Source organism: Betta splendens, chromosome 21 (genome assembly GCF_900634795.4).
Source record: "Betta splendens chromosome 21, fBetSpl5.4, whole genome shotgun sequence".
Taxonomy (NCBI): Eukaryota; Metazoa; Chordata; class Actinopteri; order Anabantiformes; family Osphronemidae; genus Betta; species Betta splendens.
Genome location: NC_040899.1, coordinates 13868838 through 13892882, shown reverse-complemented (window position 1 = coordinate 13892882; position 24045 = coordinate 13868838). Strand labels below are relative to the sequence as shown.

Sequence of the window (24045 nt, the reverse complement as noted above, 5' to 3'; positions counted from 1 at the left end):
TAGCTGAGTCGAGTCGTCACTGCTTAGGACCCAGTCACTGCAAAGCGTTTCTCTGGGTTCTTTCCTCTGTTTAGCCTCAAAAGGGCCCAACACTTTAAGAGGCCCCTGATTCAGCGACGCAGTATAAAGTGAATATTATTATTTATTATTTGACAAAAAAGGTGATTTACCGTATGAATCAAAAGCTTTTATTTATTTTTATTGTTTTTTTGGATTTTTCCTCCATACATCAATCGTGAAAGTATTAAAACTATGGAGGAGCTTGTATGCATCACAGCGGGAACCTCACATTCAGGAACCGTCCGTTCACCCTTACTGTTAGTGAGAACTCTAGGCCGCTTTCGCTAGAAGAGCGGCTTCACACGTTGTAAAATGTTCATCTGTCTTGTGTCCATCTGTCTTGTGACTACATGAGCGCTGTGTTTGAATGTGATAAGAGGATTTACATCTCAGTTTTCCTTTTTGTCCTCTGCCTAATTAAAATGAAAATACATTAAAAGAAAAGTGAAATATTTACATTGAGCTTGTTTTTTTGTTTTGCTGATATAAACAACTTAGTTTTCTGCATACTTACTGTTTTATTGTATTCTTTGTATAAAATATTATTTTAAAATGTACCTACTCTGACAATGATATTTGCATAAAGTGGATGAATTATAATTAATTTATGTTAAATTACATATGTAGTTAGTTAGTTCTATGCACTTATTATAATGTGCAATACCTGCACCAGTCTGCTCTAATTTGTGTTTTGGTTTAAACAGATTTGTGCCAAACCTGTGTTTTATTTGAGATTTCTCAGTAAGCTGATTACTTCACACCACCTACAATAGTCTGTGCTCTAGATGGAAGTGCTTTTCTCACCTGCTGAGTGACGATAGTGTAGATGAGGCAAAAATAAGTGTCAAACGCGCTATTATGAGACGTGAGTTTTATTACTTCTACACATATTGCAGCTCTGGATTTCTGGTTATTGAGTTGTTCCCTGATAACAAAGAGTGTGATATTAAAGACTGATGGAGAGGATCAGCTTTTCAATTTCTTAGCAGTAGTTAGCAAATGCTAATCTCAGTCCTTCTATGAATTTGATCCCTTTTATAAGATCTTTTAGCTTCTTCTATTTTACATTTTTTTGACGAAGGCTCCTCGTCAATTAGGAGGATAATTGATTTCTTCAACAGCAGCGATGCAAAGACTGCGGTTTTCACACCTGGAACATGTGTTCCCTGCAGTTGTGCAAAGTGCTTTTGGAAAAGTTCCCTGGAAATCATCATCTGAACTAGAAGCATAGAGAAGACGGCACACAATTACACAAATTACAGGACTCAAGCAACAGGGTATAGACATTGTAGATGTTATGCAGAGATATTATAGGAGTGACAAACCTTTTGGAACAACTTTGTATAGTGTGCCTTGCTTTCTGCTTCATGACATTTGGAAGTCCCTCCTGTATCTCTGTGTTTTCCCCCCAGTCCAAACACATGCAATCAGATTAAATGTTGAGCCTAAACTTGCTGGAGTCTTGTTCCCCTTCCATTTTTAAACTACTTTACATGTTGACATGTGGTTTATTATTATTAATCCAACAACAACAACAACAACAACACAAAAAACAACACAGTACTACTTATGTTAATATACTCAAATGTGGTGGATTGAAAGTGCAATATTTCCATCTGAACTGTCAGATGATGCTAATATTGATGTTGGCTGGAGTCCACCAAACCTTAGCCTGAAGGTAAAGTAGGCTTTTTACTGAAAGATGTTATATTACTGACTTATAAACTACACAACGTTTTCTACATAAGTATAATATCACAGCTAATAGAGAAGAGGGAAAATAGGTTACGTAAGTCTAATATAGTTCCATTATCAGGCATATGAAGCATAATCAATTAATATTGGGCTGATAACATAAACTAGACTCCATGCTCACAATAGTGCTATAAAAGGTAGAAAACAACATTATGAAACTAAAACAGCTAATATGAAGGAAGAGGGACACACAAACGATGTAATATTTAGTTGTTCCACGCGCTCGCTGTCATCTCAGCTGTCAGTCATCCTGCCCCGCAGACCCCGCCCCCCGCGGAAACGCAGGCGGTTGTCCGGCACGTGACGAAGTCAGTATGGCGGAGCAGTAGCCTGAATGTTTTACAGCGTTACTGTACCAGCGGGTCCTAAACCCCCGCACCGTGGATGCTCGTGGGGGAAACGCGGCCGTGAGCAGCCAAGGATGCCACGCACAGGTAGAGTTTGGCTCCCGACCTCGTCTGAGGCCGTTGCGCCGTGACTCACAGGCGACTTTCTCCAGGAACCTTGCTGGTTTTCCCTCCTCGGAGTCAAACTCTGCGGCTGTTTTTGTACCGTATTTAAAAGTGCCTCGTTTCTGTTGTGTTGAAAAGTCAGTACACGTAGGATGAAGGTGTTGCGCAACAGATTCTGTTCAGAGTGAACAGTTTGTGGAGAGAATTAAACAAAACACTTTTCTTTCTCTTGAGCAATACTTTTACACGGCGACCTGCTCGGCTAATTGGGGCTTTTTTAAACGTTTATCCGTTTTAACTCGTCGCAGAGAAGCTGTCATATCGTATTAAAAGGGGACATTTAGCTCGCTACTAACTTTCAAACTTGTCACTTTGCCAGAACGACTTGTGCCGTTCGCACAGCGCCGTGTTTGGACAATGTTTTCCTGCGAGGTGTGAAGCCGCCACGCAGAGGGTTGCCAGGTGCAGCGGAAAACGGAGACGCGCCGTCGTTTAAGTTATTCAACAATACTGCTCGGTAATGTTGTTGTCGGTTTATGAGTTGGCGTTTTGGAGGAGCCGTCGGTGCTGTGTTTGTGTGATGGGGGACTGTGCCGAGGCTGGAGCGCTGCTGCCTCAGCTCTGGCTGCAAACCGGCGTCTTCATGAAGAGTAAACACACAACTGCTGCGGCAACAATGTGCCCCCTGCTCTGACTCCATTAAAACCGCCAGCAGATCCCTTCTGGACTGGTGGTGGCAACTTGTAAACTCCAGGACCTAAAGGAAACAAGGTCACAGCAGCGCATTGACTCTGAGTCCTGACCAGATGTGGAGCAGATGTTCAGCAGGACCTGGAGACTGATGGAGCCTGTGAACCTCTTAGTAACTTCATGTGCTGCTCACTTCTTTAGTAGTTGTGTGGAAAAATTAATTTATGAGGAATAATGGGTGATGATTGTACTTATGGGAAAGGGAGTTAAGTGAGTCACAAAGCAGTCACAAGCATAACAACTGAACTTTTTTCTTATCTTGCATCACAAGGATAAAACCTGCAAGTGACTCGGATTTTTGTTTCAGAAGTAGTTTGGTTCTTCTAAACTAAACAATTTCCTTACTAGTTATCATGCTCCTTATGACTGTGCAACACAAGGTTATGCCTCATATTTAAATTGGGCTGATTTTAGGATCTTGAACCCCTGCAGTAACTTAAGGTAATGGCCTCTGATTTTTGTTTTGGGTGTATGCACATGTTTGGAGGTAAATGTCTAGTAATTAGATCTTGTAGTGAACAATCGTTGGAAGAAGTCTGCAATTTATAAAACCAGTTTGACATATCCAGGTTTAGACCTGCCTCATCATTGCCTACCATGACCTACTTAATTAAGATGCTATGGTTGGGTAATATTAATAAAATAATTATACATATAGTATATATTAATAATAGTATATAAATTTCACCTAAAGGAAGCACAGTGCTGTTTCTGTACTAATGGACTACTTTATGTCGTTGTAATGAAAATATTCATCACTCGTTGTTTTATTTTTATTTCTTTGTGTGACAGTTATTCATTTAGCCGGAGATTCATTTTGCAATTAAAGTTATTGTCATGAAGCCCCTCTTAAAACATTCCATTTCCATGACTGACTAAGGCGTGTGAAGGGGAAACTGTGGGAATGAGACCATTCACGTACCACATGTCACAACTTGTCATTTTAAGGAGGAATTTATGTTTCAAATTTCTAAATATTCAACTGACATTTACTTTCTTATTGGCCAAACAGAGCCTCATCCCAGTTTAATCATTTAATACACATATTTTTTTGTATAGAAATGTGTTGATTGAAGGTTAAGACGTTGTTAATGCCACGTTATCAGAAGGTTTACAGTATGTACAACATGATCTACATAAATTTATTTATTATATATATTACATCATAAATTCTTAATCGGAATGCTATGAATTGTTTATTTAAGGTTTTAGAAATGTGATGTATTCCTTCAATATCTTTCAAAGATATTGTACCTACATGTCCTGTAGAGTGCATGCCCCAAACTAGTGGAACTTTTATGTTCTAAACATACTCTAAGAGCAACATTTAGATAAGATTCAATATCAATTTCTAGTCAATCATGTACATTAAAATCTTCCAGTTATATTGTGGTTTACTCTTTTGAAAAAATGTTTTATTGTTCAACAGCAAATGACCATTTGGCTCAATGCACTCACTTTAAATATTTAGTCTTTATGTAAGATTTTCTGCACAGTGCAATGTGTTTGTCATATGAACATTTTAGCTCACATCCTATAATGTCTCTTGTATTGCGAAGGTGTCCCTTGTTCTTTAATTTGCTAACCAAACATATAAAATGAATCCAGCCCATTAGACAAGCTGATGGGCCAACTTGTATAATACTACAGTACCAATGTTTGGGAGCACATAGTTCTTGTTCTTTTCTTGGCCCAATTGCTGCCCCTTGTAATCTCATTATTAAGCTCATTTAGCTCAGTTCCATTGTCCTTTGTCAAGAACCAAGCCTGACTTTCCAACTTCCTCCCATCATTCAGCACAAGCTGGCACTGGGAAAGTTTGCTTGTTTGTGGACATTTTGTGGATGTTGTCACGCTAATGGATACTAATGGGGTCTATTAATGCCACCACTGTTGTGCTCTGGGACAAACAAGGTGACAAGACCCTCTAATGCACAGACATGTCCACCCAGCAGGAATTTGTAAACTGCCTGACAGGGTCTTCCTCACAGTTCAGAGCCGTTTAACATATTGTTGTATTTTGTTCTTGGCCTCAGTTCATGTATTCGACCGTGTCTCCATCACACGCAATGCTTGAAGAGTTGCTAATACAGTTTGAATAACAATTGTGCAAGTTTCTTGCTTATTGAATTCAGGTTTTGAAAGAATTCACCAAGACTAGTCAAATCAGCAATGGCAGTTACTTTAACTAATTTGTTTAGCTTACAGTTGTGCAGCTCAATGAAAGTACGATTGTAGCATATTGGCAGGGCAGCCAGGCTAGCAGTAAAAGAGCAAAATTCGAAGCAGTAAAATAGGCACAGAGCTTTTAATGGGCAGCTATACAGAAGCTCTCAGCCTCAACTGATGTGATTTAAGGCTTGATGAATCCTTGTGTTGATCCTTCTGATCATTCATTGAGTTCATGACTCAATCATTCTTCCAGACCCAGCTCCATACCCTGTGTTAGCTGTTTTGTGCTTTGCTTGGGCATTGTCCTGACTCTTTGAACCCATCTTGGCCTCCCAACCTTCCACTCAATCGGTTCTGGACATTGCTTGTTATACTGCAATGACCACACTTGTTACACGGTATCTAATATTGTTTTAAAGCAGTCTTAACTTGTACTGTATGTATAGTGTTTCATTTTGAACTAATTTGTGCTGATATAGTTCTTGATTTAAAACTAAACCTGACTTTTGACTCATTGACATAATAAAACCATTTGAACGAGGAGCTTCTGAAACCAGTGACATTTTCTTCAAGACAACAGTAAAGAGGTGGAGCGGGGAATATTATTATTGACATCGCTTCCTGTATAGCTTCATATTTGATCACTTAACACCTAAATTATTAGACATAAATCACACATCAAGCAGGTTTTCCTCATAATGTGCCAGGATGCTTCCACCCTGTGTGTCTGTCCAGGTTTTATAGGAATACTCACTCACACATTAAGCATAAACCACCACCTCCTTCTCTAACACCTTACACATACAGTAGCTTTAAGGTTAGGGAGGCTGGATTTGAGGAAGCTGTGTTGTCCAGTCTCAGTAAAGTTACATTTTACTTGCTTCTATATGTAGCCCTAATATATGGCTCTGTAGAACATATGGCTTTATTTTTAACAGGGACCCACCCAGTGTACTTTATGTATTGGGGCCTATAGTGATTTCAATATTTCTGATGTGCAGTGCAGCTCCTCTTCAGTATTCAGTATCTACTATATGCGACAGCACAGCTCAGTAGAGATATCCCAAGCTGTTTGCTGTTTATAAGGATTGTATAGGCAACAATAAAAAAGCTTCGTTCAGTACTGTAAGGCTCAGGGTTAGGATAATTATCCCACAATACTGTAACATTTGTGTCATTATCATGTCAATTATTAGTATGAATTTCAGTTGCTACATCACACTACTGTCAGATCTGAGCATGAACAGGACAAATGATCCCTTTGTGCCACTGGATGCCTGCGCTCCTCATCATGTCATCTCATCTGTATTCAGCCAACAGCTGATTGATGTGATGTTCTGCGGTCATAGCTGCCCACAGAGTTTTACTGCAGGTCTTGTCATGCTAGATAATGTTGTCACTTTGACTTTTTATTCAAGCTCTAGCTCTCTCTCTCTCTCTCTCTCTCTCTCTCTCTCTCTCTCTCTCTCTCTCTCTCTCTCTCTCTCTCTCTCTCATTTGCCTGCTATGTCATCACCTGGGTCACACTGACTTTTAAGGAAGATGGGTTTAATGTGAAACTGTCAAACCCTAACTGAACAAGAACCAGTTTTATATTTCAATATTCTGTCCTTACCTTGCTCAGAGACATGTGGTACTAGACTAGGCACTAACATATTTTCTTTAAATACAACACAATGTGGCTCAGATACCTCTACTGTTATTGCCACTAACAAAGAAAACTCAGCAACATATCACTTAGTATCTTACTAGCGTTGCTGCTACTCTCCCTCGCCCGCTGAATAATTCATAGTCAATTAGAGCTGAGATGCTGAAGCTGTCTTCATGGCATAAGTGCATTTTCAATGATTCATTTCATGAGCTATGCAAGGGGTCTCTTAATTGTTGTTTACTGCTCACTATCCGACCACATGTTATTTTTATGTCTTCGTGATTACTCCCGGCAGTGCTCATAGTGCTTGGGAAATGAAGTCCATTAAGGGGTCCTGAGAGTTGTTTTCCTGTCAATGGCATGAAACGCTTCCAGATTCAAACTTTGCTGCACGAGAACAATAAATCTCATCCAATCTTAAGTGTCAGTTTGTGGATATCGGACACATGAAGATATGCAGGTGCTGTAGTTAATGGGTTTTACTGCGCAGTTAAAAAAAACCCTGCACCTTTAATTTCAGAAAAGTGAAATGACATGGCCGATACAAGCAGTTAAGAGCTGCTCAGCTGGTTTGTTTGTGTGTAGTCAAGAGTTAGGATGAGCTGTAAAGGCTCGGTTCTTATGTGACAGATGAGTCCTTGGACAGAAATAAGTAACTTGGTCTGAAAATAGTACCATTGCCCTCCAGACACCTCAGGCAGTGCATCAACACCCGCTCCTGGACAGCAAGGCTTTGTCCACATAAAAGTATTTAACAGGCACGTTAGGCATTTAGAGAAACTTCTGGACCTTGCTTTAGGTTATTTTGCTTCTACCTGAGAAGTGATGTGAGGTTCTGGACTTGAAATTCAGAGCTGGGGAATTTACTGTTAAAATTTATTCAAAGGTCAAAAGTGCAGCTAATTTACACCAGATTTAAATGTTTTAAATATTTCAGTCTTTCCCTAATATAGGGCCTTTTTTCCTTCATGTTCTTTATGGGTAATAAGATGAATTGCCAAGGTTTTCATTAATTCCTGATTAGTTAAGTTAAAAAAAATCTTGGAGATTCTTGGCAATAATATTTCGTTGGTTTTATATTTGGCATCTGCTGTGGTATGTTGGTTCAGGTATTGGTAAACTGGGTGGTATCCACAATTTGTTGTGATAATTCCTCCACACAAGGTACATACAAAACACAGAATCAAGGGAAACACTGTCGTCAAATTGCTGGCTAAAATTGTTGTACTATTTATTCTCATGTTAATTAACCTGCGTGTAAAGACAAGCTGTACTTGTTGTATAATATTTGATAACTACAATGAGGTCATTTTGTGAATAGCTCCATGTATAAGCAACAAGTTGAAATGCAATTTGTTCCCCCACCTGAACAACAAACATCAAGAACTTGAGTGCCTGTGTTATATTCCAATTTTTAAATATTTTTTATAATTAAATTTTGGCTGTGGCTCGTAGCATCCATCCATCCCTCCCTCCATCCCATCCATTCATCCCTTCCTCCCAGGCTGAGGGCGGGAGGCAGGGTACACCCTGAACAGGATGCCACCTATTGCAGAGTGGCTGGTAGCATCCTCTTTTTTTTAATAAATCTACTTGTTGTTCTTGCAGACTGTTTGGTTGAAGAAATGCCACAACAAACTGCTGTGGACTCCTTTTGTGGCTGGCGGTGATAAATCCCTGAGAAACGACTCCTCTCTGGCGGTTCGTGCTCGTGGCTCCACCTGGCAGCACCGTCTTGGCTGGGAAACACATGGTGGTCACTAGAACTACCGCTGAGGTGTGCTGACACCCTCACCACTCTCCTCCTTTCTCCTGTCGAGTTCGTTTGGCGCCAACAACCACATCAATGAACTCTCACTGTCGACCGGGTAAGACACATTAATGTTCTTATTTTTGCACTAATGGAAAAATGGAATAAAACTGTATTATGGCTGATTATGATATTGATGTTTTTTTTGGGCAGTAAAAAAAACTTCACAACATAGGTGACCACCAGAGGTTATTCTGTACCTTCAGTATAACATGTGTGTAACATTGGTAAGCTCCTCATGTAACAACAGTGTAAAAAGTGCTAAAATATCTGATTTCAGGGAGGCACTTTGCAATTGGAAGTGGAGACTTTGGATATTTTTGCTGTGGTTTCAGGCTTGTTTTCGGAATTTTAACGCTCCTGCATCAGTAGAGAATGAAAAGGGCAAAGTTATTACAGTGATTTACTTGGTTTTTATACATCTTGTGAATGTAGTATATGTCAAAGTATACATTAGATTACTTGAGTAGTTGTATTTAAATATGAAAAACAAACTGTGTTCATGTTTTAGATTAGGGAAGATCCAAGCAAGTGCCTGTGGTTTAGAACTGGAGAGGAGGAGTTTAAATATTTGTGAAGCATAGTTGACGCATCTCTTTAAAAACCAAGCCTGTTAATTTAGTGAAAGTAAATTTTAGATTAAAGTGTTTTGGAGAAAAAACAATCTGGACACCTGGTTATTGGAAAATCAAGACCACAAACATGCTATACTTGCTAAATACTTCTTCTTCTGTTCTGTGTACAGAAGCTTGTCACCCGTCTCTATATTTTTAACATTTGTCGTACAGTATGTTACTGCTTGTGTGGGTATGTGTGTTCTATTGCTCTTACATAATGGCATGCTTTGATAGTGCCAATCAACATTGATCCTTTTGTATAGTTTCATTCATGTGATGTCCCTATCAGACAAAGCATATTAAAGCAAAGGGACTGTGTGTGACAGCATTTTTTTAGATCATGAATAATTTCACAGTTGGTGTCTCTTCTACCTTTTATTCTTGATCATGACGTACATTTGGGTTTTTCGTACTCTGTAAAGTGATCTAGACAAAAGACCAATTGTGACCTCCCTTAATTACCATGCTTTGGCTGTCTTTCTTAAGTCCAACACGGTGATGCCACAGCCAGTGATTAATTGTTACAGTGCTATTGGTTCTGTGAGGTGCAGTGTGGGCTGCTGGCATAACTTTTTCTTTTAAGCAGTCAGTATAGACATGGTTGAGTGGTGGCCAGAAGGGTTTGCGTCAGAGTGGATGTTTCAGGCTGTTCGGATAGCTGTGAATGCTGGCACAAGCTGCAGATAACTGTTCCTTCTTTTTTTCTTGAATACTCTTTATGCAAGCAGGGCCGCTGAGTGGGCCAATATCCTCTATTCTCAGTTCCATTCTCACTTCTTATAGATGGTTATATTCTTAACTTTATACTGTTGAATTATTTTTGCTGTTAATATTGATACATTTTCTGCCCATACCGTAAGTGTCGTCTGTCTTGCTTTTAACATAATGGGAAATGGTTTCAGCCTAAATCCGCAGTTGTCAGCATAATCATAACTCATTTATCTTAAAACACACAAAAAAAGGGTGTGATCCTTTTTCATTTTGCCGCAATATGTCAGTTGGTGGACACACTTAATCCTATATTTGGGAAAGAGATTTTTTATGATTCATAACTAAACCAAATCCTCCACACACAAATGTTCCCAAGTAACACTAAAAAGTAGCTGAGGGATAGTTTTGTTGACATGTTGTAATAAGCCAAGACAATTTAAACTGCCAGACCTTTCTCCACCTTTAGGCTCTTTGAAATTAAGAATGAAGCTTTGACTCTTATTTTTCCTCTTGTTGCCTTCCAGTCTGTGCAGTATTGCTAAGCCCTTTCCCATATATGACTAATCATCATTTCCTTTTTTTCAAGCCACCATTTTAGAGAACTGAAGGGCCTTTTGTCTGACTTAAACTTGGGTGGCAAAGGCTGGCATGTTGACATGCACCTTGGCATTTTGGAACTAGGTTTATGGCCTTGGAGCCAGAGCCAGAACACACACACAGACTAACTCTGTCATCCCAACAAGACACTCCCCTCCTCTCGCTCACTCCCCTCCTCTCTCTAGCGCCATTAATCGGTGGCAGGTCCTGGCTGAGGGGGATCTTGCGTCAATAGATCGTCACACAGAGTGGCTCCCCTGCCTGGAACACAAACAGAGAGGGGCCGTCTGCTGCTGGAGACCTTGTAGAGCTTGTTAAACCCATCTGAGCCTTATACGGTCTGACGAAAAAGAAAGCTAATGCTGGGTTTAGTAGGTGATTTTTGTGTGTTGCTCATAGTTTTGTTTTTACCCTTTTCTCTTCCGCTGATATAGTTATGGCAAGGTTGTAGACACCTGTGGAGAATTGATGATTTTTTGCCTGCTTGTGTGCTTATGCAGATTGAGAACTATAAACTTTTATTTTTCTCTGAGGTTCTCTGATAGCTTAAGGTCCCTTTGGAAATAGTTTTTGCAAATTTGTGCTTTCGCAGTTTGATCCTCTGAACAACTTCTGTTTACTGCTGTTTTTGCATGTGTGGTCTCATCCATTTCTCCATCCTACTATGAATTCACACCCCTTCACTATAATGAAAGCAGAAGGCAAACCCATTAATGCACTGACTTACAATTTTTTTATTAGTTTTAATGTATGCAGGGAGTTACACTTGTGTTTCTGTCGCTCATTGCAGCTGTTGTACAGTACAGAGTGTAGGTACAGAAGTAAAAAAAAGAGTCTTTTTTAAGATAAACTGAAAAATCACACCTCCATACTTTCCTTATTCAGACTGTTGATCTGTGGCAGATGGTTGTGAATTATTCATGTGTAGATTTTATTCCAGAGATTACTCAGTATTACAGAGGGGGGAGAAAAGATTCAGAGGACCAACAGCACAATGAGTGCTTTACAAAAGATAGTGAAGTGTAAACAGCTAATGCCAGATGAGACTTTTTTCCCATTGCGAACATTGAATCTCTTCAATGCCTATTGGTGGGATTAAGGCTTCTTCATGTACAGCTGTGAAATTTTGTTTTCCTTGTCCATTTTGTGTGTCATTTTAGCATTTTGTCATTACTTATCCGAAATAGTAGTTCTTATTTCTGTCACTTGTGGCCCATTTTTTCTCCTGTATCTTCTTTCCCTCCCACTGTGTTACTCAAGTTTAATCAGTAACTGGTAATAGGGACTCACAGTGCGAGCTATCAAAAGCTTGCAGTGGTGGATTAAAAGAGCATGGATAGTCCTGGGCTAGGCCACTGGAAAGTGAGGCATAATCTTCAAAAAGAAGGCTTAACCCGTGCTGGCCCGCACTGATGAGTACTCATTTACACTCTCGCAATGAAAAGTCTTGCTTTGAATATTCTAAAAGTTGTCTAAAGGTGACTGAAGGCAACCAAAGCAGGAAGTAACTTTAAGTCTAGGAGCTTATTCAGCTGAAGTTGTTACAGAAACTGGCAGCAGTGTGTTACAGAGAATGATGCTGTTCATTCGACATGTGCTCTTGTAAATCTACTCTTGCTATCTGGTGATTGTCCAGAGAGCCAAAGGGGCACAATAGCACTCCTCCCCCAAATCTACATTTGATTCACCTGAGCTCTGCACAAATGTCATTGTTCTAATTTATCCTTGGATCTGCTACAATTTCCTCTGTGGAAAGATGGACGTGACTGAGACTGTGACTGAATTGAAGCAAATTCAATTGCTTCATTATTGTCTTTATTCTGCAGTTTCCCACAAAATTCCATTAAAATTATTTCATTGTCTGATGAAACAAGTGTGCAGTTTAGTCTGTGGAAGATTTTGCTTTTGCTATAGTGATTATAAACATAATTAGGAATTGAAGTGTTTTATTTCACGACCTTATGGATGGTTTGGTAGTTAAATTATATTTGATTTTTTTTTTACTTGTTGCATCTTTACCTTTTATCATTTTTACTACGTCAGACAGTATTACACATGCCACGAAAAAAAAAACTTTAAAGATTTAAAATTTACAATTGTCCATATGTCCAGTTTGTAATCGATATGGTGATTCAGAACATGTAAAACCTCTATGAATAACTTACAGTGCAATCAACCACATCTGCTACTCATACAAAAATGCAAGCTGTCACATTGTCTGAGGCCTCTGTGCAGCAAACAGTCTTGCTTTAGTGCAGCTAGTAAATTCTTGCAGTGCTTTATTTTCCATTTGGCTGGGAAGCACAAGCTGCTGTATGTGTTCAACAGGGCAAAGCAGAGAAGAGGGAGGTGGGTCAGGTGAGTCTCTAAGGATGTAATCCTCCTGCTTTGAGCAAAACAAAATCAAAAGTTCCTAGCAATTGCACAATACTTGTTAGGAAGGGCTCAGTGCACCCTGGGTCTCCCAGGGCTCAATGAACTTTTCCAGGCACTAATCCGATGCTAAGCCCTGAAAACAGGCCTTCAAAATTTGCTGTGTGCCACGGTGGACTCAAAATGCATGAATTTGCCTACAAATCTGTTGCTGCTGTATCTGGCATCCCGTAGCTATCTGTACTTGCACTACAGAATCTGCCCTTTACCCCTTTACATTACACACACACACAGACTGGAGGAGGCTGTGTCCCTTCATTCTTAAAAACTCAATGTTTTTGGTCAACCCCCTTTAAAAATTGGTGAAGTTTTTTTTCTTTTTTTCTTTATTTTGCACATTATACTCAAGACAATTCTTTCAACAAAGTACTGGGTCTGTGAAGCAACACACTTCAACTCAAAGTAGCATCCTGATCCTCACATGCTTTCAGAGTGTTTGCTGACAACATTGTGGCCATCTATAACATTAGGTGACAGACTCGTTGAAGGTTATGTGAAAGAGACATTCTCCACTCTGGTGTATGATTTGTTTACCTGTGGAGGAGGATTTCAAAGCAGAGGATTTCTGGCTTTATAACTGAGATGCAGCAGGGGAAATCAAGGTTGTTCAAGTGAACATATTATGTTTCTGTTTTAGACCCTTCAGTGCTTTTGAACTCCTACTGCTCCACTGGAGCTACTCATCTGCCAATAGTAGACTGCTGTGGTCGTACTTGGCAGAGTCCATGTGTGAATGTGTGCAAACATCAGAACATCTTTTTTTTTTAAGAGTGCCACATAATAAAGATGCTTTGAATCATGTTTAAGGTTTCTTCGCATACAAAACATTTATATTTCATAGCAGTAAAAGTTGCAGCAGTAGTAATGATTCTGCATATTGTGGCTTAAAACCTAACACCTCTATAAAAGAATTAAAATGGCGGTCTTTTCTTCCAAATCTCTGTGTCGGTTATGGCTTGTGTTTATGCAATGCCATAAAAGTAGCAACATAATGGCTGAGATCAAATGACAAATATCGGGCAGATAACAGACAGTTCTGTTCACTAACCGGTATGGTTGAGAGTTGTCTGAAAATGTGATGAGCTCAGATTCTCCACCATCAAGACATTTTCTCATTAACATGAGAAAAGAACATGTTATAACCATTAACATGGCCTATAAGCGGTTTTATCCACTATAGCCGTAGGAAAGGTTTACTCTATCACCATTTGCAGCAGCCTAAATGAAGAATTTACGTTACTGGCCCCAGGCCCCTGCAGGAAAAAATCAATGCAAGCTCACTGAGTTCAGCAGCCATTGTCATTAGTCATATTGTGTGAAACGGAAGTTTGTTGTCCACCCACATTTGTTATTTGCCAGTCGTTCATTAGCATAACATAGCAAGCTCATTTCTTTAGCTTTCAGAAGCAGTAGCCTATTAGATGAATAAAACCGCAAGCGTATGCTCTAGATGTTCAGTTGGCTGCATAAATGAGCTCCAGATAAATAAATAAATATAAAACTTTTAACCTGTAGGTCTTTAGGCTGATCAACAAAGGTAATAACTCTGAGCAGCATGATGTTTTTAAAAAAAGTTAAAATGTGAGCAAACTGTGGAGCTGAAGAGTTGCTGCAATAATATTTCTACTCCTTTTTAGTTTTTACTGCAGATTTATTATTTAGTAAACACTTGTGCTAAATTTCTCCTCCTTGTCACTCTGACTCACTGCTTGTTTTTGTTTGTGTTTTTGTGACGGCCTCTGTCAGGCTCACTATCATTCTCACACGATTGCAATTGAAGCTAACACTCTAATGAGCATCCGTGCAATGACAAGCCACACAGCAAGTGTTTCGCTCGCATGGAAGTGCAATGGAAGATGCTGACACATCATGTAATACACGCAAGCACTGTGGGAATGTTTATTTGACCTGACAAGGATGCGCTCCCAGAGGGATTTGTGGACCTAGCAATTAGATTCTAGCAAATGCACACGGCTCAAAGGTGCCACTAGAAGCAGCTGGGGTCTCACAAAAATGGTAGCAAAGTGATTTTATCGTTTTGAAAAAATTTATGTTCATCTCTTCATCACATCTCTGGTAATTATTTGTAATTATTTTTACTTTTTTTCTGTTGTTTCCAATTAAGAGCATTTTTTCAAAAATATTTTTTGCTTGTATTTCTTTTAGGCACAGTTTAGAAATGAGCAAGGAAAAATGTGTTTGAAACATGATTATTGTCATGATTATCATGTAACTATTTGTTTTGCTTGCACTTTGTGAGACTCTCAGGAGCTTTTAAGGTGTTACCTCATTTGGATCAAAATATTGCCAAGTCAGTATTGTGAACTTCTGATTATAATAACATTTGATGGCAAGTAGGGATTTGTAATTAGTTAGAAAATTCTAAATTTATCATTTTTAGTGATTTATTGATTTCAAAGTAGTCTGGTCTACTTTGAAAAACAACTTTTTTAGGTCACACATATTATGAACTATTAATGGTAGAACCGTGGGAAGGGAGAGATTTATTTAGCTATTAATAGACACTATTAATAGGCACAAGTCCGCCATCCTGCATATGGGGTATCCTCTCTCACAGATGTATTCACACATTCATTTAGAGAACAGAGGGCATTTTGTTGCAAGCATAGATCTAATGGGGCCCCCATTCCCTTTTGTTTGCACCAGACACAGAGTAGCCCCAAAACAAACTGCATCCTAGGACAAACCTGGCAATGGGGTTTACTAATGCATTTGTGCAGTTTTATTTCATGATAAATATTAAATTGCCTTGACTTATAAGCATAAGGTGAGAGTCAAGGCAATTTAATAATCATCCTTAATATCATCCAGGTTATACTGTACCTTTATAGAGGACAAGGTTAGCCTGTAGCACTAACAAAAGACGTAAAGAGCCCATAATTAAATTTAGGGTGAAGGGGGACTATGTGATCATTTATGATTGTCTCTGTAGCTCTTGTGGTTAAACATCAGATTTGTGTGTTCCTATCATCAAAACAGGAGCAACTAAAAAAAGAAAGTTGGGTGAAAATTTGTGCAAATGATCATTGATGTCGTGTTCCAGTGACTTTGGTGATTCCTTGACTTTCTCTTCATCGACCATCATCAGTATGAAAATTAGAACGAAACCTCTGAATCTATTGTGTTATTGTACTAAATGGATGGATTGCAAAAACAAACATTGAAAATATGGCCTCAAGGGCATAGCAGCATTTCTTCAATGCATATTTCATTTTCAGATCATACCTTCTGTTTTACAAGGGATCAAATCCTTGCACCAATTCAAGGGGGAGAGAAAGACTCCTCCGCTACTGATGTAAAATACAGCTACGAGGGCAGCTATTTGTATTAATGTGTGAATGAGTAAAAGAATAAAGAGCTTGCAGCTTTGTAAGTAATGTAAACCTCTTTGTAAAGTCATTAGTTTGATAGTCAGTTGATGTGAATGAGGAATGGCTATAGGAGGGTGTTGATGAGAACAGGCAGAGGCTGCAAAGATAAATATGCAGCTGCTCCTTCAGTTGCTGCTCCTGCTGATATTGCTACACTATAATAATTTCTCTCTGCCCCCTACCTCTGCTGATTGATCACATTACAAGCATTACTCATAACAGATAGTTAAGTAGATACAGATGATGTATGTATTAAGGAAGGTCAAGCCCCCTCCCCCAAAAACATTTTGAAAACGTACACCATGATTGCTTTCAGTAATGTGAAGGACATTCATGGCTGCAGGCAGATGCCTTATTGAAAAAGCTAAGGGTGGTCAGGGATTTGGCATCACGTGTCATTGAGGTTGCTCTAACATAAAAAGATGGGTATTGGTGATTTGTCAAGACCGTCACAGCTGTGGGTCATGTGGACATCTGGTAATCTGGTCTGCAGTAGGTGAGGTTCCTTGAAGTCTACAATAACTCACTTGGCATCCCCACTTGTAGCTCTCAGATGGCAAGTGGAGTCTTCTGGCCACCGAAAGAACAAGCTTCTCTCTCCACTGTCACAGGTCAGGCCGGACATAGGGCCCCGTTATTGAAGGCCCTTTTGTCATCATGACCACAATAAACAAGTGAGCCATTCTCAGCTCTGGGGTGCTTATGCTGCATGAAAACAAGCGTGACTATTTTAATTGTAATTAGAGGGAGGAAATTGGTGTAGGGTCTGAGCCAGTCATAGGCATCGAAGGACTGTGTGTGTGTGTGTGTGTGTGTGTGTGTGTGTGTGTGTGTGTGTGTGTGTGTGTGTGTGTGTGTGTGTGTGTGTGTGTGTGTGTGTGTGTGTGTGTGTGTGTGTGTGTGTGTGTGTGTGTGTGTGTGCGCGCGCAGTATGTGTTGGCATATGATGATCTAGTTGATGTTTAGGTTGTTAGGTGAGACTAGCTCGGTTCACTGAGCCTTTTTTATGTGAAGTGAGAGGTTGTGTTGACACATATTGTAATGTCCCTTTATAATTACTCAAAGGCTGTGATAGCACTGTGTTTAGTCATTCCGTTAATACATTAGACAGTGTATAAATATTCCAGATAGGGTTCAGTGTATTATTATTTGTTTTCCTGAAGCTTCACTGCCTGTGTGGCAGTGACTGGCATATCAGCCACATACAGTAATATGAGAAGCAAGCTGATATAATGATTCCAACAGTTTTCACCAATCTTTCATGAGGATAGTGTGAGTACTTAGACTTGTACTACTATTACTACTACTGTTTGTACTGCATGTGACTTTTCCCCCAGAAGTGGCCTTTATAATTACTGTAATTATTCCACCTAACATAGCTATGCATTAGCTATTAAGATCAGAATTCATAGATATAGCACCCCAGTAGTATAGTGTATAAAGTGAAAAACGTCACTACATGCACATGTTAGAAACAAGATGCACAGCTATGCTAGTAATTCGTTTTCTTACGACACCAGCATCTTTAAATGATGACTGCGGAGTTGAATAAGCCTCAATACCTCTCACTGGCACGACTTTCATTTTAATCTTTTAACCAGTCTCGTCATCAAAGTCTACAAAGCTTGGTGTGCGTCTTGTGGCAGGCTGCACAAACCGTCGTGCTCAAAGCCAAATCTACACAGTTATGCAATTGCAAGCTTGCTTGTGGACCCAGACTGTGTTTGGCTCCATGTTGATGACTGGCTCATTCATCCGAGGGAACCCCATTCCACTTCTCAGGCATAGAGAGCATAAAAGCAGAAATCTTACTCAGGTTTACTGTTATTATTATTTATCTTATAATTTCATCAAACTGCTAAAATGCCTCTACCTACGTTAAAAAAACTCATTGTATTTATTTATTTATTTTTTAAGCATTGTCTAAAACTTACAGAACAAAATCTCTCTCATGGTTATGCAGATATCCAACCATATGTTTTGCTGCTTTGATGCTGTGCTCAACACCCATAATAATGATATATGTTTTTAGGTCATACTTTCTTACCCTACAATAAAAATGTCATTAACAGCCAACAGTTTGTTTTCATGGATAATATGTTCTTCAAGAGACAAAGCTGGATCTTTTCCAGTCTCATACCCTCCCCCACATCCCTACATTTGCTTCAGTCAAATGGTTTATGTCTAATTACCGGTTATAAGCTTTGCACTTCCTCTGAGAAGCTCCATATTAGAAACTAAATCTTATAATTAACCCATCCTCTCACATGAAAGTAATGGCAGTGCTCTGCCTGACAGAGGTCCATGTTGACACTTCTGTCATCTAAACCCGACCCTCCACATCACCACCCCCTCAAATATCCCAGTAGTTTAGGGAAAGATGAGTTGGCTCAAGGATTGCTTACTGTCAACCTAAATCTGGATAACTGGACTATCTACTGTACCAGTAACAGTGCTCTCATTTTAGATTAATTACATGGTCAATCAATGATGTTACTTGAATAATAGATTTATGACTAATATGAAAAACTAAATCACATTTCAAACATCACATTGAAATTGCATGTGATAGTTGGTTAAAATTGGAGGCAAAATATATAGAAAAAAATTCAGTTACAATAAGTAGTGTGAGTTCAACATAAAAATGTCTGTCACATAATATTCATCCTGCTTTTCATATAAATTAAAATAACATTTACATTCATAAGTTAAATATTAATGATATGCTGTTAGACATATTTTAGACTCTACTACATAAATCACAAAATATATATAGATACAGTAGATGAATAGAGGATGAGTTGGATGAATAGTCACTCCTGGTGCCTTCGTGACTGAGTTTTAGGGAGTGGATTAGTCTTGCTGAAAGAACTTGTTGACATCAGATGGCATGGGAACCATGAATGCACACACTCGGCTCAACAAAGGAGCTCAAGCAAACGTGCTGGGCACATAGTGAGGGGGAAAACAAATAAACTAAGCCCAAAGCAAGTATCCTCACAGTTGGCATGTTCCCACCAATATTTTGTTTAAGAAGAGATTGGATAAAAGAACATTATGGTTGTTATTGAGTGACCTATTAGCGTTTTCTTTCGATTTCATGATAAAAATAGGAATTTAATACGTATTAGCATGAATTTGTTTTATCAGACAAAATGCTGCAGTTATTCTATAACTATGTTTCTAGATATTAGAATCTCTGTCTGTGTCATCCTTCATATTTGGGTAACAAAACATTTTCAAATTGTTTGGTAAAAATGTTATTAGTTTATTCAGTGGTAGTGTAATATTATTGGGTTCGTATTCAAGGAAGACACACAAATAAAAAGATTACAAATCACAGAGCTTCGAAAGATAAAGAAAATAATAATCATGAAGACCAGAAGACAAAGAAAAGAAACCTAAGTTTCATTACTTACAGTAAAAAGTGAGTTTCAATTTATAGCAATAAATTGTAGGAATCCATATGTGATTGTTTTTGCATCAAGCCATTTGTTTCACAGTGAAGAAATTTCAGTCTCACTTGAGCTGTTAGTATTTTCTAATTTCCCAGCTTCACTAATAAATGTCAGCACACACATAAGCAGTGCAGAAGTACAGGCAAAGCAAATACTTGAACTGAGCTTACCATACTCATCCTTGCTTGCTTTCTAAACAAGCAAAGGATCCCCACCCTCCCCTCTAAACCTCTGCTAGCACCCAAGTGCAGGAGCGTTGCCAAAAGCAGCCCAATACTAAACATTCACAGCACTAGGGAAGAGAAAGCAAACTCTGGGAAGGTACAGGATTGACGTCAGAGAGAACCACATGTAAGAGATTCCTTCCTAATTACTGGGAATGCGCAGGCTTATTGTGTAAAAGAATATTCCTGTTCATAACCATCTTTAAATGGTGACTCTTTGTTTGATGGCTTGTGTTACCTTTTAATGTTACATTCATTTTCTTTTTTTTCTTCGCCACCTTTTTTTCCACCTCCTCATTCTCTAATTCTTACTCACCCTAATTTTCCTCATCACTTCCCTTTCTTCCTTCCTTTTCCACCTTAACCTACAAACCAGCTAAAGCTAGTCCAGTACACTGAATCTGCCAAAACACCCATATCCTTTTCTGTATTCCCTTTCTTAATGTGCTTTTAATCATGAATGTTGAAATAGTTTCTTTTGACCCACTGGGGTTAGTGCAGCACCTGTCATTTGTACCCCTAGAAGTGGCTGGGCAGTTCTTGACAGATGTTTAAATTAGGGAGGCTATTTTGGTAGAATTATAAAAATAAAGGGTAGCAAAGCTTTACAAAGCTATACATAAACAGGGTGCATCTAAAATACATTTTCACAGTATCATCTTTAGAGAGATACTGTAGTGCATTGGCAAAGATGAGTGTAGACAGTTGATTTGAGTGTGATCATGAGGTGTGAGGAGCTCACACACACACAGGATTCGTGCTGAACACGGAGGGAGGCGGGAACCTGGGGATTTGCAGAGGCTCTCATATTGAGTGGAGGAATGCCTTTGAAGCTTTCTTCCTCCCTCTGGGTTCATTTTATTAGTCGGGGACAGCTACTGATCATAAACTGTCTGGGGGATGGGAGGACAGATGTTGAAAACTAAACATAGTTAGTACATGCAGACAAGAGCCATCAACTGCTGAGTTGTTGGGATGTTAGCTGCGCCATTACTCTATTTATGTTCCAATTAAGACAGTCAGTGATTTTGAGGAACAAAACATGATGCTTGGGTTCTGCTTCTGCTTGACTACTGTACTTGTTCTATGAGGTACTGGTAGGGTACATCCTGGACAGGCCAGCAGTCTACCACAGTGTTGACACACAACTATTCACACATATAGGCAATTTAAAGCAAATAATTAACCTAACTGCATGTCTTTGGACAGCATGAGGAAGCCACAAGACCGGAGAGAACCCAGAAGCCAAATAGAAAGGCACATGGCCAACTTGAGAATTTGAACACAGTTGTTTTCAGCTGTGAGGTACCATTATGGCAGTTTTTATATATTCTAGATCTCTATTAGAGACTCTAATAATCTCCTAATATATTCATTGTGAAAATTGAAAATGATTGTTTGGCTAAATAGTTTAACAAAATGTTTACGTTACACATCCAAGTGAATCAACTGGAAGCATTAGCAGCAGATACAGAATAGGACTGATCTAGGGAATCCTATAGAACCTACCAGCATGAGGTGTAAAATAATACGCAAATCAATACACACATCTCCAGCTTTAAATATAGCGGTATACTACCGTACATGTGGTCTTAGAACAACCCGGTGCTCTTGAGTCCAGTAATGACTGTCAGCTGTATGGAATGCTGCATTAAACGTTTGCCTGCAGTTCCTAATTAATATTTCTGAAACTTTAAGGAATCTGAGAACATGATCTTCTTAATGTTCAGTTTGTAAACAGATATACACAACCTCAAAGTCATAGCCAACATACACAAACACAGTCATAGTATAATAGAGCAAACACATCAAATTAGGTCTCAATTTGGATAAATGACAGCTTCTTGGTCAAAATATTATTTTATTATTATGCACCAAAGTAACTTCTTAAGGTTGTCAAAAGGAAGAAAGAACATTCCCCCCCCCAAAAAATATTAAAAATGGCTCATAAAGAGGGATAAAAGAGATGGCATTTGTGCCTCAGTATGTCAAACAACATACTACTACTACAATGTAGCTTTTAAGATTTGATGCAGACTAAGACATCTAATTCGATGAGTAATGTAACACTTTGGTCTGAAAAGAAAGGGGTCCAGTTGCCATGACTCAACTTCCAGCACACACAGTGCTTTTAATACTAGTGGGTACAGCACACAGTTGACATGATGCAACATGACTGGGCATGCTGGGAATCACACCCATTTTCCAGGCATTGGCATAAACATTGAACACTGTTACACAGTCAGTGTGTAATTAAATCTAGTGGTTTACAGCCTGATGAGGTAGCTTACTTTTCCTGTACCACTTCTTTTAAAGGCACAGTTTATCCTGCAAGATAAAAAACAACTAAAACAGGGTTTGTTTTGAAATTAATGAGGGACAAAAAAATCTCCTAAGCAACAACCATCTCTTAATCTAATGCACTACAGTAAAATTTCAACACCCTCTGGGCTGCACAGTGGTGTAGTGGTTAGCATTTTTGCCTCTAGTCCTGGGTTTGATTCCAGGATGGCCCCCGTGCCTTTCTGTATGGAGTTTGCAAGTTGTCTCTGGGTCTGTGTAGGTTTTCTCCAGGTACTCCAGTTTCCACCCACATTCCAAATACATGCAATTAGATTGATTGTCTAAATTGCCTGTCGGTGTGAGTGCAAGAGTGAGTGGTTGTGTGTGTGGCTCTGTGATGGACTGGTGCCATGTGCAGGGTGCACCCTACCTTGTCAGCTGAGATAGGCCTGCGACCCTTGGGAGGAATAATCAGCTAAGATGAGTGAGTGAAAGTAAGGTGTAACTAATAAATCGGCTAGTGTTTGGACCAGACCATGTACTGCCATAAAACTGTGACCTAAACTTTCAAAGTGCTGTGGTTCCAGAGGCGGCAGCATCTGAACAGGAGCCTGAAAATAAGATACAACTTTTAATCCACTATGGTCATATCAAGACTGCATTTTCTTGTGGTGAAAATGAAACGCGTGTCTGTATCAGCAGATCACTGTGATGAACACCTTATCACCAACACGGTCACTCTAGTTACTGCATCTTATCAGTGAATCTGAGCACATTAAAACTGGTGCAGTGGAATGCCAAAATGTTTGTTTAAAACTATGGAAATTATTAGTTTATATGCCAGTGGATATTTAGCCACGAGTGCAAATGTAAATATGCTGAACAATGTAGGTGAGGTCATTATTTTACCTACATTAAACCCAGTAGTGGTAGGTAACTACCTCTTTGATGTCACTATGCTATTAAGCTAATATCCAAATCTGTACTCTTTAAATTATCATCCTAATTAGTGCCTCCTATTAGGTGGTATACTATTTAGGGGGAATACTATCCATCCATCCATCCATCCATCCATCCATCCATCCATCCATCCATCCATCCATCCATCCATCCATCCATCCATCAATTTTCCAAGCCGCTCATTCCCTAATGCGGGGTCACGAGTGTGCTGGAGCCTAACCCAGCTGGCTATGGGCGAGAGGCAGGGTACACCCTGGACAGGTCGCCAGTCCATCGCAGGGCGGGGGAATACTATTTATTATTATTTGTGCTGCTTTTATTTCTAGGACAATTATTGTCCCAGCTATGGTGCAACAAGCCAGTCTTAGCTCCTTGTGAGTAATTAAGTATAATGGTGTATAACTGAGACAAAGATTTCTTTTTTGTTGTGCATTACCTGCTAAAGAGCTAGTTTGTGTAGTAAGTGAGATAAGGTGTTGTTCGTTTTGAATTTGATGCTAAAAAGCTGTTAGCATTTAATTTATAGCTCATATTAACTCAATCAACTTGTGAAACCCACACCGCTCCCCAGGTGCTGGACCAGTTAGTCCTGTTGTGCTGCCACAAAGCACAATTAGAAGCTGCAGAGCATGTGGAAGAGCCTATTGCTCTGCAACACAGTTATCAGGCAGAGCAAGAAGCCAACTCCCTCCTTAAGCGAAAGGTTGCTGTATTTAAGAA

At 39.3% G+C, this 24045-nt stretch overlaps 1 protein-coding gene across 1 annotated transcript in view; it reads left to right on the top strand.

Moving 5' to 3' along the window:
* Positions 1-2091: 2091 nt before the first annotated feature.
* The window catches only part of hdac4 (histone deacetylase 4), an 81816-nt gene continuing 59862 nt past the window's right edge, over positions 2092-24045 (top strand). Inside the window, exons 1-2 of the mRNA XM_029135702.3 lie at positions 2092-2249; positions 8449-8708. Coding sequence (XP_028991535.1) covers positions 8687-8708 — 22 coding nt within the window. The 5' untranslated portion in view covers positions 2092-2249; positions 8449-8686. The remainder of the gene's footprint in view (positions 2250-8448; positions 8709-24045) is intronic.